General features: G+C 43.3%; 1 protein-coding gene across 1 annotated transcript; it reads right to left on the minus strand.

Moving 5' to 3' along the window:
• Positions 1-241: 241 nt before the first annotated feature.
• Positions 242-6,103, minus strand: LOC147098714 (putative G protein-coupled receptor 139). The gene is made up of 2 exons (XM_085969403.1): positions 5,930-6,103; positions 242-1,835 (listed from the first exon to the last, which is right to left on the minus strand). The coding sequence occupies exons 1-2, from the start codon at positions 6,024-6,026 to the stop codon at positions 940-942; spliced, it is 993 nt and encodes a 330-aa protein (XP_085825529.1). The 5' UTR covers positions 6,027-6,103; the 3' UTR covers positions 242-939.
• Positions 6,104-18,716: the final 12,613 nt, after the last annotated feature.

The following is an 18,716-nucleotide window of genomic DNA, read 5'->3' on the forward strand; positions in this document are numbered from 1 at the left end:
CCAGTGAATGTGCTGTACCTGGACCGAGATTAGTGTACCGTATTGGTAACGGGCAGTGTGCTGTATTGGGACCAGGGAATGTGCTGTACCGACACCCGGGAGTGTGCTCTGCCGGAACACTGTATTGTGCAGTATGGAACCACGGAATTTGCTACAGTTACCCAGGTGTTGAGCAATGTTATTCACTTCTAATCTCTCCAGATCTCTATGTGTCTTCAAGTCTATCTAGACATGGACGAAGTTGTCAATGGGAAAATGCCTTTTATTTCGATTCACAATCTGCTTTATTCAACAAATGTAACAATATATATAACACTGATTGTGATGTAATATGTTCAGTTTAATCAGTTCAACTTCTGCAAGAAAACTTACAAAAATCAAGAACAGATTTAAACGAAGGCCCGGGCTGACTGGAATTTAATATTGATACATTGATTCCTTCTCACTCTCTGTTCCAGTGATGAGGCAGAGATTAATATACATCGCAATCAACCTGCTGCCTTAATTATTTTCTGATGTCTGTCTTTCTTTTTAAAATAAGTCTTCCTTTAAAGACTGGCACAGAGCGAATAAACCCTAAGGAACTGAACACCGTTTGAATGTCGGGACATTTCACGCGATTTCACTATTTTTGGGAAAAAAATCACAACAAGGACTCATTCCCCAAACAACCTTAAATGGCGAACTCAGCATGGGATTGGCTAAAGCAGCTAATCATTCTTGGGCAATTTTCTGCTAAAACCACAGCTGTAGATAAATCGTGTCTGGGTCCTGTCCTTGCTAAAATAGCTGCAAGGTCCTGAACTATGACATTAACTTTTAAAATTGGACCAGATTGTAAAATATTTCATAAAATATAAGGATTTAAATGAGCCCAACAGTGAAATCTAAAGTATAAGTTACAAAATACATGATAATATTAGGAAGTGTTAGGTCTCCTCATCTCATTAATTTGACCATCATTGAGAGGGGCTGCTTCACTCTGTTTATCAACTCCTCTCTGAATTTCCTCTGGGTCACGGCATAAACAAAAGTGTTTGTGCAGCAACTCAGGAGCTGGAGCATGAAACCGATTTCAGGTACAAATGCGGGCACAGAGACAGGTACAAACAAATAATCCAATCGTTTCAATATAGAACAGACCATAAACACCACCCATAATAGTATGAAATTCCCCGATATAACAAACAGTACAGCCATGGATTTCCTTCGGCTGGCCATCTCGGGGTCACTGGAACTGTCGCCATTGCTCTGAGCCCGGAGTCTGCTGCGGACTCTGCTGGCCACTAAAATGTGTCTGACCGTCAAGGCATTGAACAGTAGAACCAAAAGAAATGGAATAAATGGCGTTATAATATAATGCATGAATTCAACAATGGCCCAGGCCAGAGAATTAGATACATGGTATGTCACGTAGCAAAACCAGGGAGTGTTAGAAAGCCAATATTGATTTCCATATAGAAAATACCAGAAAACGTTTTTCAAACAGCTAAGCACAGTCACTGTTCCTAAAATAATAACCGCCGTTTTCTCGGTGCAGTGTTTTGATTTCATCTTCTGACAACAAATGGCTACAAATCGATCAAAAGTGAAAGTGACAGTGAACCAGACAGAACAGTCTGTGGCGGCATAAAGCAGGACGGCGTGGACATTACAGATTCTAACTTGGCTCAAAAATGGAAAGTATGCCCGATAAACAATAGGAATCTGCCTTAGTATCAGATCGAAGATAATGACCATTAGATCTGCCCTTGCCATGGCCACCAAGTAGCGAGTGACACATTTGGAGAGACCGCAATTTCCCCGAGACAGGATCTTAATCGTCACCACGTTAACTGTGAACAAGAATAAAATACAGATATCATTCAGCAGACCATGACAGTAGTTTTGTGCAACTTCATTGAAATTACGGATTCGTTCAAATCATAGGGGCATTAACGTTCTTCACATTAACCTGAAATGCGCCAACAATGTGCTGTTTGGCTTTGCTTCCAGAGAGAGAATATGATTATTTTACCTATGGTTTGGCATCCTGGCAATAGGGCTTTTAACCAGCCAAAAACGTCAATTAACTGAAGCAATGAGATCAAATTACACAGACTAGTCATGTATTCCCTTTAGTATATAAGTGTGATCCATTTGACCTGTTTTAGATAATTGAATAATTTGATAAGGTAGATAGCTGTAATTTATTAACGCTGGTTGGGTAGTTCTGAAAGCATGGGAATAACATTAAAATTAGAGCTCAGCCATCCAGGGTGAGGTCAGAAAGCATTTCTTTACAAGGAGCGAAGTGGAAATCGAGACCTCCCTCCCCGAAAAACACTGTTGAGGCTGAGGCTCAAATGAAAATTTCCACGTGAAACTGACAGACCCTTGATAGACAAGGATAGTAATGGATATGGAACCAAGGTGGGGAGATGGAGTTAAGACATAGACCAGCCATTATCTTTTAGAATGGCGGAAAAATCTCCAGGCAGTGAATAGCCAGCACTCCACGTTCCTAACCGAAACAAGTTTAAAAACAGAAACTGGAGTTTAGAATAAATACAAAAATAACCAATCTGGAATTGGAAACTACACTTGCAACTGAGCCAGCGGAGAAGGAACAGTTGGGAAGTTTTCATGTTTGAATTGTATGTGTGAGTAGTTTTTGGGTCGTTATATTTGACCTAAATGCCCAGCAGTGGGGAGCTGCGATAGAAAGGCATTTTTGGAGTCCTCTGAATGCAGCAGTGAGCTAGCGACACCCACTCTTTCTGCTCATACATTGTCTATGGTCATTTTTAAAGGCATTGAGGGCTTCTGTACAATGACAGAAATCAAACATTCCCATCCAATGCGTGTAATGTATGCTTATCCATTTTTATGCTCCTGGTAGGAGATATTAAAATCTGAATCCCTGTTTGTTTTGGCGATGTGACTTGAGGCGCAGTTGGATCCTCTTCTCCTGGATTACCAATGGTCAATCATTGGATCACCGGAGTTACAGACACGCTACACTCCATGGTCGGTGATCACTAAAGCTGCAAAGGCAAATAATTAATATTTAGTGTAGTTCATGTTAGAGGCAAGTTTTTGAATTGTCTTAGAGGCTACACTTGTAACAATGGTCATTTACCATAAATGCTGGCGTAATATGACTGATAATATAATGCATATCCTGGGATTTCAGAAAAGATCAGAATTCTAGTCAAATAGTGCTAATGTTGCTCTTTTGCTCAGGTAGTATGGATTCAGTAGGCTTCCAATTCAGTAAGGGAGTACGATACAATCCAATATCGAATAAGTTCACTTTCAAAACACTCAACTTTTAATCACTGTGAAGCCAAAGCAGAGATACGAAGAACTGTACCAAAGTGACAAGGGATTAAATTGTAAATGCCAATTCATTATTCGAAATAATAACGTTAACTGAGTTGAATAATAATAATCAGTAACTCAAACTGCTAATTCTCACGTAACCATTCATAAGTAGTCACACTAATGTGAAGCAGGAAACCTTGCTGAAATCAATGCATTTGTGATTTATCTGTTGGCATTGATTTGTACGAATAAATTACTGCCTGTATCCTGCAGAAACCAAAGACTGTGTGAGGTCAGGAAACAATTTCTTATCTGACATTCTCACTCAGTATTTAAAGCAATGTAAGTGAATAATGGAATAACACGTCGTGTGCCTGTAGACTGAAAGAACAATGGGGTCTTTATGCGATTGCCTGAAATGTAAATAATAAACCAATGAACTGCCACCATCAATCGGGTGTGCACATCTGTGCAGCAAGGGCCATTATCAAACACACACACACGAGAGAAAGAGAGAAAGATAGAGAGAAAGTAGGAAAGAAAGAAAGAATGAAATAAAAGGTAAAAAAAGAAAGAGAGCGATAGGAAGAAAGAAAGAATGAAATAAAAGTTAAACAAACAAAGAGAGAGAGAAAGAATGAAAGAATGAAAGAAAGAAAGAATGAAATAAAAGTTAAAGCAAGAAAGAGAGAGAAAGAGAGAAAGAAAGGAAGGAAGAAAGAAAGAAGGAAAGTAAGAAAGATGGAAAGAATGAAAAAATGAATGAAAGAAAGAAAGAAAGAAAGAAAGAAAGAAAGAAAGAAAGAAAGAAAGAAAGAAAGAAAGAAAGGAAGGAAGAAAGAAAGAAAGAAAGAAAGGAAGAAGAAAGGAAGGAAGAAAGAAAGGATGAAGAAGGAAGGATAGACGGAAGGAAGGAAGGGAGGAAGAGTAGAAATAATTAAGAAAGAAAGAAAAAAGATAGAAAGAGAGAACAGAGAAAGAAAGAAAGGAACATAAAAGGAAAGGATGGAAGACGTAAAGATAGAAAAAAAAAGAATGGCAGCGCTCCCATTGCTGCAGCATCTTTCACAGCAACATCTGGAACCAGGGACAATATGAAACATACAAAAGAAAGTTGGAACCAATAAAAGGGAAAGAAAGAGAGAGAGAGCACAGGAGAGAGAGAGAGAGAGAAAGATAGAGAGAATGTTGCAAAGACAGAGGGAGAGAAAGCTACAACAAAAGAAAGAAAGAAAGAGAGCACTGAAGAAATAAAGAGGGAGAAAATGAGGGGAGATTGTTAGAATTAAAGGAGAGAAAGAAAGCTAGAAAGACAGGATGTTAGAAAGTGAGAAAGAGAGAAAGGTGGAGGCAAACACAGTGAAATAAAGATTAAAGAATGAATGAAATCAATAATAAAGAAAGAAGGGAAGAGTGAAAGGCAGAGAGAAAGGGAGAAAGAAAGAAAATAAGTAATGAAAAAAGAAAGAAAGAAGGAAAGAGAGAACTAAAGAGAGAAAGGCAGTGAGAAATACTGAAAGAAAGATAGAGAGAAAGAAGAAGGAAGAAAGAAAGATAGAAAGCAATAAAGATAGAAAGAAAGAATGAAAGAAAGAAAGAATGAAAGAAAACAATATGAAAGAAAGAAAGTTGGAAAACAACAAAAGAGAAGGAAAGGGAGAGAGACAGAGAGAGCGAGAGAGAGAGAGAGATAGAAAGTTACAAAGGAAGAAGGATAGTAAGCTAGAACAAAAGAAAGAAATGTTGTACTGAAGAATTAAAGAGTGAGAAAATGAGGGGCGATTGATGAGAGAAAGAAGGAAAGCTAGAAAGGAATGAAGAAAGAAAGCAAGAAACAGAGAAAGAAAGAGACAAACACATTGAAAGAAAGAAAAAAGAATGAAATCAAGTCATAAAGAAAGGAGAGCATGCAAGAGAGAAAGGCATAAAGAAAGAAACTAATTAATGAAGAAATAAAGAGAGAAAGAAAGAAAGAATGAAACAGGAAGAAAAGAAAAGAGGGAAACGAATGAAGTAAGGAAGGTGGAAAATATGGAAGAAAGGAAGAAACAAGAAATATCGCTCTCATCACTTTATCATCTTTCACAACAACCATTCTGGGACATTCTGAAACAGACAATGGAAAGGAAGTTGGAAATCAATAGACAAGAAAGAAAGAGAGGAAGAAAGAAAGAATAGAAAGAAGGAAAAGATAAAGAAAATGCAACGAAAGAAAGAATGAAAGCATAGAAAGAAAGAAAGTAAAGCTGAAAGATTAAGAAAGAAAGAAGGAACAAAATAAGTAATAAAAAGAAAGAAAGAGAGAAAGAAAGTAAGAAAGAAGAAAATAAAGCTAGAAAGAAGGAAAGAAAGCTAGAAAGAAGAAAAGAAAGCTAGAAAGAAGGAAAGAAAGCAAGAAAGAAAGACATAAGAAAGAAAGAAAGAAAGAAAGAAAGAACGAAGGAAAGTAACAATGGAAGGAAGGAAGAAAGACACCAATAAAGACTGAAGGAATGGAACGAAGGAAGAAAGAAAGAAGGAATCATATAGGGAAACTAATAAAACAGAGTTGCACAGAAGGAATACGATGTCACATTATTTTATTCTCCAGTTCCTGAAGTACCTGACCCAGGTAGTAACTTACCTGGGACACCGACTGCAGCCAGGATGGGATAATACTTCTTTTGTATACCATTAATCGCCCATAGAATCTTGAGCTTGACTAGGAAACTAAGAGACATTTTATCCCTTTCGGGTAGAATCGATGATTCGTTGGTTATTGTTGATGCTGGGAGCAATTCTCTGATTGACACAATGAGAAGAGTCCCCTTATTTATTGGAGAGAGAATCCATCCGTTGGGAAAATCGGCTCCCCTGGAGACTGGGTTTAATTGCACTAACTGAACAACCAGATGAAGTCAACAACTTTCACAACAAGACTTTTAACAAGAACAGCGGAATTCCCAATCAGATAATGCCCCGCAGACCGGGATACATGCTGCACATTCATCCACTCATACAAGTCTCACAATCCCCACTCACATTTCCACTGGTTCCTTTTCTTCAAAAACTTATAAGAAAACACTGGGATGCCCCAGTGTCAGCGAAAAATAAATAACAAATTTTCTCCCTTTCGAGTGTTAAATAAAACAAAGGACATTAGCATAAAACTAAACAGAGAAAACTTATGTAGTGAAATAATAATGTTAATCCCAGTGTGCAACACACCCTCCAATCCCTCCGGTGCAATTTCAACAGATGCCGCCTGACCTGTTGACTGTTTCCAGCATGTTCTAACTTTATTTCAGATTTGCAGCACCCGCAGCATTCTCCTTCTGTTTTAACAATTTATAAACCATAGTATGACCATTTATTCTGGGCCCCCTCTTTCATAAAATACATTCACCACGGTTCACATCTATTCCAGTTGACGACACCCGTCATAATGTTTGTTGTGTAGAAATAAAGAAAAAAAGAAAAAAGTTGGCAAGAAAGTAATAAAGCAAAATTCACTGTTGTAATGGCGGGAATATTGTAAAACGCACTGCCCGCATAAAATGCAGAAATCATATACATTGTGTGTTGTCGATTCATATCAACTTATATATTTTTGATTAATTAATAGGGAGAGGGATTGGCGACCAGCAGATCAATTGTTTGTACTCCATCCTAGCTCTGCCACATTTTAGTACTTTAGTGATATTGGACAGAGATTATCTCAATAAGCGTGCCACCCACACCTTTAGCTACTTCCGACCTGGTGATATTATCGAGCTGATTATTCGATACTCATTGCCTCGTGTTTTACCTACCTCTTACCCTGAAAGGCGAACAGTCGGTTTCCCATTCTGCACGGCAAGTTGTCTCTTTGGCCTGTGGTGTACCAATTATTTCACGAAATATATGACCACAACTTGATCCCCACATTGAGCAGCGGGACCTACAGTACAGGTCAATTCAGTATAGTTTCAGCATCAGACCAGCAGTGATGCGCCTAAATCTATTTCATTTACTCTGTGTTAATCTCAATGATCTGCAGCTCTTCACCTATCGAACCTAGTCGCACCAAATCTTCCACTACGTCTCCATCTCATTAATCAACATTGAATCACCTATGGACACTGATTTGTCTATACAGCCCAGTACTACCCTTTTCACAACCCCCCATTTCACTGACCACTACTAAGTCACCCATTGAGCCTAATAATACCCGTTTCACTAAACTCTCCAACTCACTGACCAGCATTGATTCATCTACTGAGCTTCGATTTAACAGTTCAACTATCCGCTCCATCTCAGTGAGGTGCATGGACTCGCCTTTTGATTCAATACTATTAACACCACTACTCCCATCTCACTGACCTGCATTGACTCACCTGTTGATTCAGTACTATTCACACCACTACTCCCATCTCACTGACCTGCATTGACCCACCTGTTGATTCAGTGCTATTCACACCACTACTCCCATCTCACTGACCTGCTTTGAGTCACCTTTTGATTCAGTACTATTCACACCACTACTCCCATCTCACTGACCTGCATTAACTCACCTGTTGATTCAGTACTATTCACACCACTACTCCCATCTCACTGACCTGCATTAACTCACCTGTTGACTCAGTAATATTCACACCACTACTCCCATCTCACTGACCTGCATTGACTCACCTGTTGATTCAGTAATATTCACACCACTACTCCCATCTCACTGACCTGCATTGACCCACCTGTTGATTCAGTACTATTAACACCACGACTCCCATCTCACTGACCTGCATTGACTCACCTGTTGATTCAGTACTATTAACACCACGACTCCCATCTCACTGCCCTGCATTGACCCACCTGTTGATTCAGTACTATTCACACCACTACTCCCATCTCACTGACCTGCATTGACTCACCTGTTGATTCAGTACTATTCACACCACTACTCCCATCTCACTGACCTGCATTGACTCACCTGTTGATTCAGTACTATTCACACCACTACTCCCATCTCACTGCCCTGCATTGACCCACCTGTTGATTCAGTACTATTCACACCACTACTCCCATCTCACTGACCTGCATTGACTCACCTGTTGATTCAGTGCTATTCACACCACTACTCCCATCTCACTGCCCTGCATTGACTCGCCTGTTAATTCAGTACTATTCACACCACTACTCCCATCTCACTGACCTGCATTGACTCACCTGTTGATTCAGTACTATTCACACCACTACTCCCATCTCACTGACCTGCATTGACTCACCTGTTGATTCAGTACTATGCACACCACTACTCCCATCTCACTGACCTGCATTGACTCGCCTGTTGATTCAGTGCTATTCACACCACTACTCCCATCTCACTGCCCTGCATTGACCCGCCTGTTGATTCAGTGCCATTCACACCACTACTCCCATCTCACTGACATGCATTGACTCGCCTGTTGATTCAGTACTATTCACACCACTGCTCCCATCTCACTGACCTGCTTTGAGTCGCCTGTTGATTCAGTACAATTCACACCACTACTCCCATCTCACTGTCCTGCACTGACTCACCTGTTGATTCAGTACTATTCACACCACTACTCCCATCTCACTGACCTGCATTGACCCACCTGTTGATTCAGGACTATTCACACCACTACTCCCATCTCACTGACCTGCATTGACTCACCTGTTGATTCAGTACTATTCACACCACTACTCCCATCTCACTGACCTGCATTGACCCACCTGTTGATTCAGTACAATTCACACCACTACTCCCATCTCACTGACCTGCATTGACTCACCTGTTGATTCAGTACTATTCACACCACTACTCCCATCTCACTGACATGCATTGACCCACCTGTTGATTCAGTACTATTCACACCACTACTCCCATCTCACTGACCTGCATTGACTCACCTGTTGATTCAGTACTATTCACACCACTACTCCCATCTCACTGTCCTGCTTTGACTCACCTGTTGATTCAGTACTATTCACACCACTACTCCCATCTCACTGACCTGCTTTGACTCACCTGTTGATTCAGTACTATTCACACCACTACTCCCATCTCACTGACCTGCTTTGAGTCGCCTTTTGATTCAGTACTATTCACACCACTACTCCCATCTCACTGACCTACATTGACTCACCTGTTGAGTCAGTACTCTTCACACCACTACTCCCATCTCACTGACCTGCATTGACCCACCTGTTGATTCAGTACTATTCACACCACTACTCCCATCTCACTGACCTGCATTGACCCACCTGTTGATTCAGTACTATTCACACCACTACTCCCATCTCACTGACCTACATTGACTCACCTGTTGATTCAGTGCTATTCACACCACTACTCCCATCTCACTGACCTGCATTGACTCACCTGTTGATTCAGTACTTTTCACACCATTACTCCCATCTCACTGACCTACATTGACCCACCTGTTGATTCAGTACTATTCACACCACTACTCCCATCTCACTGACCTGCATTGACCCACCTGTAGATTCAGTGCTATTCACACCACTACTCCCATCTCACTGACCTGCATTGACTCACCTGTTGATTCAGTACTGTTCACACCACTACTCCCATCTCACTGACCTGCATTGACTCACCTGCTGATTCAGTACTATTCACACCACTACTCCCATCTTACTGACCTGCATTGACTCACCTGTTGATTCAGTACTATTCACACCACTACTCCCATCTCACTGACCTGCTTTGAGTCGCCTGTTGATTCAGTGCTATTCACAACACTACTCCCATCTCACTGACCTTCTTTGACTCACCTGTTGATTCAGTACTATTCACACCACTACTCCCATCTCACTGACCTGCATTGACTCACCTGTTGATTCAGTACTATTCACACCACTACTCCCATCTCACTGACCTGCTTTGAGTCGCCTGTTGATTCAGTGCTATTCACACCACTACTCCCATCTCACTGACCTGCATTGACCCACTTGTTGATTCAGTGCTATTCACACCACTACTCCCATCTCACTGCCCTACATTGACTCACCTGTTGATTCAGTACTATTCACACCACTACTCCCATCTCACTGACCAACATTGACTCACCTGTTGATTCAGTACTATTCACACCACTACTCCCATCTCACTGACCTGCATTGACCCACCTGTTGATTCAATACTATTCACACCACTACTCCCATCTCACTGACCTGCATTGACCCGCCTGTTGATTCAGTACTATTCACACCACTACTCCCATCTCACTGACCTGCTTTGAGTCGCCTGTTGATTCAGTACTATTCACACCACTACTCCCATCTCACTGACCTGCATTGACCCGCCTGTTGATTCAGTCCTGTTCACACCACTACTCCCATCTCACTGACCTGCATTGACTCACCTGTTGATTCAGTGCTATTCACACCACAACTCCCATCTCACTGACCTGCATTGACTCACCTGTTGATTCAGGACTATTCACACCACTACTCCCATCTCACTGCCCTGCATTGACTCAACTGTTGATTCAGTACTATTCACACCACTACTCCCATCTCACTGACCTGCATTGACTCACCTGTTGATTCAGTACTATTCACACCACTACTCCCATCTCACTGACCTGCATTGACTCACCTGTTGATTCAATACTATTCACACCACTACTCCCATCTCACTGACCTGCATTGACTCACCTGTTGATTCAGTACAATTCACACCACTACTCCCATCTCACTGACCTGCATTGACTCACCTGTTGATTCAGTGCTATTCACACCACTACTCCCATCTCACTGACCTGCATTGACCCAACTGTTGATTCAGTACTATTCACACCACTACTCCCATCTCACTGACCTGCATTGACTCACCTGTTGATTCAGTGCTATTCACACCACTACTCCCATCTCACTGACCTACATTGACTCACCTGTTGATTCAGTGCTATTCACACCACTACTCCCATCTCACTGACCTGCATTGACTCCCCTGTTGATTCAGTGCTATTCACACCACTACTCCCATCTCACTGACCTGCATTGACGCGCCTGTTGATTCAGTACTATTCACACCACTACTCCCATCTCACTGACCTACATTGACTCACCTGTTGATTCAGTACTATTCACACTACTACTCCCATCTTACTGCCCTACATTGACTCACCTGTTGATTCAGTACTATTCACACCACGACTCCCATCTCACTGCCCTACATTGACTCACCTGTTGATTCAGTACTATTCACACCGCTGCTCCCATCTCACTGACCTACATTGACACACCTGTTGATTCAGTACTATTCACACCACTACTCCCATCTCACTGACCTGCATTGACTCGCCTGTTGATTCAGTACTATTCACACCACTACTCCCATCTCACTGACCTGCATTGACTCGCCTGTTGATTCAGTACTATTCACACCACTACTCCCATCTCACTGACCTGCATTGACTCACCTGTTGATTCAGTACTATTCACACCACTACTCCCATCTCACTGACCTGCATTGACTCACCTGTTGATTCAGTACTATTCACACCACTACTCCCATCACTGACCTGCTTTGACTCACCTGTTGATTCAGTACTATTCACACCACTACTCCCATCTCACTGACCTGCATTGACTCGCCTGTTGATTCAGTACTATTCACACCACTACTCCCATCTCACTGGCCTGCATTGAATCACCTGTTGATTCAGTGCTATTCACACCACTACTCCCATCTCACTGACCTGCTTTGACTCACCTGTTGATTCAGTACTATTCACACCACTACTCCCATCTCACTGACCTGCATTGACTCACCTGTTGATTCAGTACTATTCACACCACTACTCCCATCTCACTGACCTGCATTGACTCACCTGTTGATTCAGTACTATTCACACCACTACTCCCATCTCACTGCCCTGCATTGACCCACCTGTTGATTCAGTACTATTCACACCACTACTCCCATCTCACTGACCTGCATTGACTCACCTGTTGATTCAGTGCTATTCACACCACTACTCCCATCTCACTGCCCTGCATTGACTCGCCTGTTAATTCAGTACTATTCACACCACTACTCCCATCTCACTGACCTGCATTGACTCACCTGTTGATTCAGTACTATTCACACCACTACTCCCATCTCACTGACCTGCATTGACTCACCTGTTGATTCAGTACTATGCACACCACTACTCCCATCTCACTGACCTGCATTGACTCGCCTGTTGATTCAGTGCTATTCACACCACTACTCCCATCTCACTGCCCTGCATTGACCCGCCTGTTGATTCAGTGCCATTCACACCACTACTCCCATCTCACTGACATGCATTGACTCGCCTGTTGATTCAGTACTATTCACACCACTGCTCCCATCTCACTGACCTGCTTTGAGTCGCCTGTTGATTCAGTACAATTCACACCACTACTCCCATCTCACTGTCCTGCACTGACTCACCTGTTGATTCAGTACTATTCACACCACTACTCCCATCTCACTGACCTGCATTGACCCACCTGTTGATTCAGGACTATTCACACCACTACTCCCATCTCACTGACCTGCATTGACTCACCTGTTGATTCAGTACTATTCACACCACTACTCCCATCTCACTGACCTGCATTGACTCACCTGTTGATTCAGTACTATTCACACCACTACTCCCATCTCACTGACCTGCATTGACCCACCTGTTGATTCAGTACAATTCACACCACTACTCCCATCTCACTGACCTGCATTGACTCACCTGTTGATTCAGTACTATTCACACCACTACTCCCATCTCACTGACATGCATTGACCCACCTGTTGATTCAGTACTATTCACACCACTACTCCCATCTCACTGGCCTGCTTTGACTCACCTGTTGATTCAGTACAATTCACACCACTACTCCCATCTCACTGGCATGCTTTGAGTCGCCTTTTGATTCAGTACTATTCACACCACTACTCCCATCTCACTGACCTACATTGACCCACCTGTTGATTCAGTACTATTCACACCACTACTCCCATCTCACTGACCTACATTGACCCACCTGTTGATTCAGTGCTATTCACACCACTACTCCCATCTCACTGTCCTACATTGACTCACCTGTTGATTCAGTACTATTCACACCACTACTCCCATCTCACTGACCTACATTGACCCACCTGTTGATTCAGTACTATTCACACCACTACTCCCATCTCACTGACCTGCATTGACACACCTGTTGATTCAGTGCTATTCACACCACTACTCCCATCTCACTGACCTGCATTGACTCACCTGTTGATTCAGTGCTATTCACACCACTACTCCCATCTCACTGACCTGCATTGACTCACCTGTTGATTCAGTACTATTCACACCACTACTCCCATCTCACTGTCCTGCTTTGACTCACCTGTTGATTCAGTACTATTCACACCACTACTCCCATCTCACTGACCTGCTTTGACTCACCTGTTGATTCAGTACTATTCACACCACTACTCCCATCTCACTGACCTGCTTTGAGTCGCCTTTTGATTCAGTACTATTCACACCACTACTCCCATCTCACTGACCTACATTGACTCACCTGTTGAGTCAGTACTCTTCACACCACTACTCCCATCTCACTGACCTGCATTGACCCACCTGTTGATTCAGTACTATTCACACCACTACTCCCATCTCACTGCCCTGCATTGACCCACCTGTTGATTCAGTACTATTCACACCACTACTCCCATCTCACTGACCTACATTGACTCACCTGTTGATTCAGTGCTATTCACACCACTACTCCCATCTCACTGACCTGCATTGACTCACCTGTTGATTCAGTACTTTTCACACCATTACTCCCATCTCACTGACCTACATTGACCCACCTGTTGATTCAGTACTATTCACACCACTACTCCCATCTCACTGACCTGCATTGACCCACCTGTAGATTCAGTGCTATTCACACCACTACTCCCATCTCACTGACCTGCATTGACTCACCTGTTGATTCAGTACTGTTCACACCACTACTCCCATCTCACTGACCTGCATTGACTCACCTGCTGATTCAGTACTATTCACACCACTACTCCCATCTCACTGACCTGCATTGACTCACCTGTTGATTCAGTACTATTCACACCACTACTCCCATCTCACTGACCTGCTTTGAGTCGCCTGTTGATTCAGTGCTATTCACAACACTACTCCCATCTCACTGACCTTCTTTGACTCACCTGTTGATTCAGTACTATTCACACCACTACTCCCATCTCACTGACCTGCATTGACTCATCTGTTGATTCAGTACTATTCACACCACTACTCCCATCTCACTGACCTGCTTTGAGTCGCCTGTTGATTCAGTGCTATTCACACCACTACTCCCATCTCACTGACCTGCATTGACCCACCTGTTGATTCAGTGCTATTCACACCACTACTCCCATCTCACTGCCCTACATTGACTCACCTGTTGATTCAGTACTATTCACACCACTACTCCCATCTCACTGACCAACATTGACTCACCTGTTGATTCAGTGCTATTCACACCACTACTCCCATCTCACTGACCTGCATTGACTCACCTGTTGATTCAGTACTATTCACACCACTACTCCCATCTCACTGTCCTGCTTTGACTCACCTGTTGATTCAGTACTATTCACACCACTACTCCCATCTCACTGACCTGCTTTGACTCACCTGTTGATTCAGTACTATTCACACCACTACTCCCATCTCACTGACCTGCTTTGAGTCGCCTTTTGATTCAGTACTATTCACACCACTACTCCCATCTCACTGACCTACATTAACTCACCTGTTGAGTCAGTACTCTTCACACCACTACTCCCATCTCACTGACCTGCATTGACCCACCTGTTGATTCAGGACTATTCACACCACTACTCCCATCTCACGGACCTGCATTGACCCACCTGTTGATTCAGTACAATTCACACCACTACTCCCATCTCACTGACCTACATTGACTCACCTGTTGATTCAGTGCTATTCACACCACTACTCCCATCTCACTGACCTGCATTGACTCACCTGTTGATTCTGTACTATTCACACCATTACTCCCATCTCACTGACCTACATTGACCCACCTGTTGATTCAGTACTATTCACACCACTACTCCCATCTCACTGACCTGCATTGACCCACCTGTAGATTCAGTGCTATTCACACCACTACTCCCATCTCACTGACCTGCATTGACTCACCTGTTGATTCAGTACTGTTCACACCACTACTCCCATCTCACTGACCTGCATTGACTCACCTGCTGATTCAGTACTATTCACACCACTACTCCCATCTCACTGACCTGCATTGACTCACCTGTTGATTCAGTACTATTCACACCACTACTCCCATCTCACTGACCTGCTTTGAGTCGCCTGTTGATTCAGTGCTATTCACAACACTACTCCCATCTCACTGACCTTCTTTGACTCACCTGTTGATTCAGTACTATTCACACCACTACTCCCATCTCACTGACCTGCATTGACTCACCTGTTGATTCAGTACTATTCACACCACTACTCCCATCTCACTGACCTGCTTTGAGTCGCCTGTTGATTCAGTGCTATTCACACCACTACTCCCATCTCACTGACCTGCATTGACCCACCTGTTGATTCAGTGCTATTCACACCACTACTCCCATCTCACTGCCCTACATTGACTCACCTGTTGATTCAGTACTATTCACACCACTACTCCCATCTCACTGACCAACATTGACTCACCTGTTGATTCAGTACTATTCACACCACTACTCCCATCTCACTGACCTGCATTGACCCACCTGTTGATTCAGTACTATTCACACCACTACTCCCATCTCACTGACCTGCATTGACCCGCCTGTTGATTCAGTACTATTCACACCACTACTCCCATCTCACTGACCTGCTTTGAGTCGCCTGTTGATTCAGTACTATTCACACCACTACTCCCATCTCACTGACCTGCATTGACCCGCCTGTTGATTCAGTCCTGTTCACACCACTACTCCCATCTCACTGACCTGCATTGACTCACCTGTTGATTCAGTGCTATTCACACCACAACTCCCATCTCACTGACCTGCATTGACTCACCTGTTGATTCAGGACTATTCACACCACTACTCCCATCTCACTGCCCTGCATTGACTCAACTGTTGATTCAGTACTATTCACACCACTACTCCCATCTCACTGACCTGCATTGACTCACCTGTTGATTCAGTACTATTCACACCACTACTCCCATCTCACTGACCTGCATTGACTCACCTGTTGATTCAATACTATTCACACCACTACTCCCATCTCACTGACCTGCATTGACTCACCTGTTGATTCAGTACAATTCACACCACTACTCCCATCTCACTGACCTGCATTGACTCACCTGTTGATTCAGTGCTATTCACACCACTACTCCCATCTCACTGACCTGCATTGACCCAACTGTTGATTCAGTACTATTCACACCACTACTCCCATCTCACTGACCTGCATTGACTCACCTGTTGATTCATTGCTATTCACACCACTACTCCCATCTCACTGACCTACATTGACTCACCTGTTGATTCAGTGCTATTCACACCACTACTCCCATCTCACTGACCTGCATTGACTCCCCTGTTGATTCAGTGCTATTCACACCACTACTCCCATCTCACTGACCTGCATTGACGCGCCTGTTGATTCAGTACTATTCACACCACTACTCCCATCTCACTGACCTACATTGACTCACCTGTTGATTCAGTACTATTCACACTACTACTCCCATCTTACTGCCCTACATTGACTCACCTGTTGATTCAGTACTATTCACACCACGACTCCCATCTCACTGCCCTACATTGACTCACCTGTTGATTCAGTACTATTCACACCGCTGCTCCCATCTCACTGACCTACATTGACACACCTGTTGATTCAGTACTATTCACACCACTACTCCCATCTCACTGACCTGCATTGACTCGCCTGTTGATTCAGTACTATTCACACCACTACTCCCATCTCACTGACCTGCATTGACTCGCCTGTTGATTCAGTACTATTCACACCACTACTCCCATCTCACTGACCTGCATTGACTCACCTGTTGATTCAGTACTATTCACACCACTACTCCCATCTCACTGACCTGCATTGACTCACCTGTTGATTCAGTACTATTCACACCACTACTCCCATCACTGACCTGCTTTGACTCACCTGTTGATTCAGTACTATTCACACCACTACTCCCATCTCACTGACATGCATTGACTCGCTTGTTGATTCAGTACTATTCACACCACTACTCCCATCTCACTGGCCTGCATTGAATCACCTGTTGATTCAGTGCTATTCACACCACTACTCCCATCTCACTGACCTGCTTTGACTCACCTGTTGATTCAGTACTATTCACACCACTACTCCCATCTCACTGACATGCATTGACTCACCTGTTGATTCAGTACTATTCACACCACTCCTCCCATCTCACTGACCTGCATTGACTCGCCTGTTGATTCAGTACTATTCACACAACTACTCCCATCTCACTGACCTGCATTGACCCGCCTGTTGATTCAGTGCTATTCACACCACTACTCCCATCTCACTGACCTGCATTGACTCACCTGTTGATTCAGTACTATTCACACCACTACTCCCATCTCACTGACCTGCATTGACTCGCCTGTTGATTCAGTACTATTCACACCACTACTCCCATCTCACTGACCTACATTGAGTCGCCTGTTGATTCAGTGCTATTCACACCACTACTCCCATCTCACTGACCTGCATTGACTCACCTGTAGATTCAGTACTATTCACACCACTACTCCCATCTCACTGCCCTGCATTGACTCACCTGTTGATTCAATACTATTCACACCACTACTCCCACCTCACTGACCTGCATTGACTCACCTGTAGATTCAGTGCTATTCACACAACTACTCCCATCTCACTGACCTGCATTGAGTCACCTGTTGATTCAGTACTATTCACACCACTACTCCCATCTCACTGCCCTACATTGACTGACCTGTTGATTCAGTACTATTCACACCACTGCTCCCATCTCACTGACCTGCATTGACTCACCTGTTGATTCAGTACTATTCACACCACTACTCCCATCTCACTGACCTGCATTGACTCACCTGTTGATTCAGTACTATTCACACCACTACTCCCATCTCACTGACCTGCATTGACTCACCTGTTGATTCAATACTATTCACACCACTACTCCCATCTCACTGACCTGCATTGACTCACCTGTAGATTCAGTGCTATTCACACAACTACTCCCATCTCACTGACCTGCATTGAGTCACCTGTTGATTCAGTACTATTCACACCACTACTCCCATCTCACTGCCCTACATTGACTCACCTGTTGATTCAGTACTATTCACACCA

Source organism: Somniosus microcephalus, chromosome 28 (assembly GCF_052327205.1).
Source record: "Somniosus microcephalus isolate GS21.2 chromosome 28, FLI_Smic_1.0, whole genome shotgun sequence".
Classification (NCBI taxonomy): domain Eukaryota; kingdom Metazoa; phylum Chordata; class Chondrichthyes; order Squaliformes; family Somniosidae; genus Somniosus; species Somniosus microcephalus.

What these genes read in the sequence shown, in the direction of transcription:
- LOC147098714 (XM_085969403.1), bottom strand. Translation starts at nt 6,026, where the DNA reads ATGTCTCTTAGTTTCCTAGTCAAGCTCAAGATTCTATGGGCGATTAAT. An exon ending in GGCTGCAGTCGGTGTCCCAG is followed by an intron (nt 1,836 to 5,929) that starts GTAAGTTACTAC and finishes TCTTGTTCACAG; the next exon opens with TTAACGTGGTGACGATTAAG.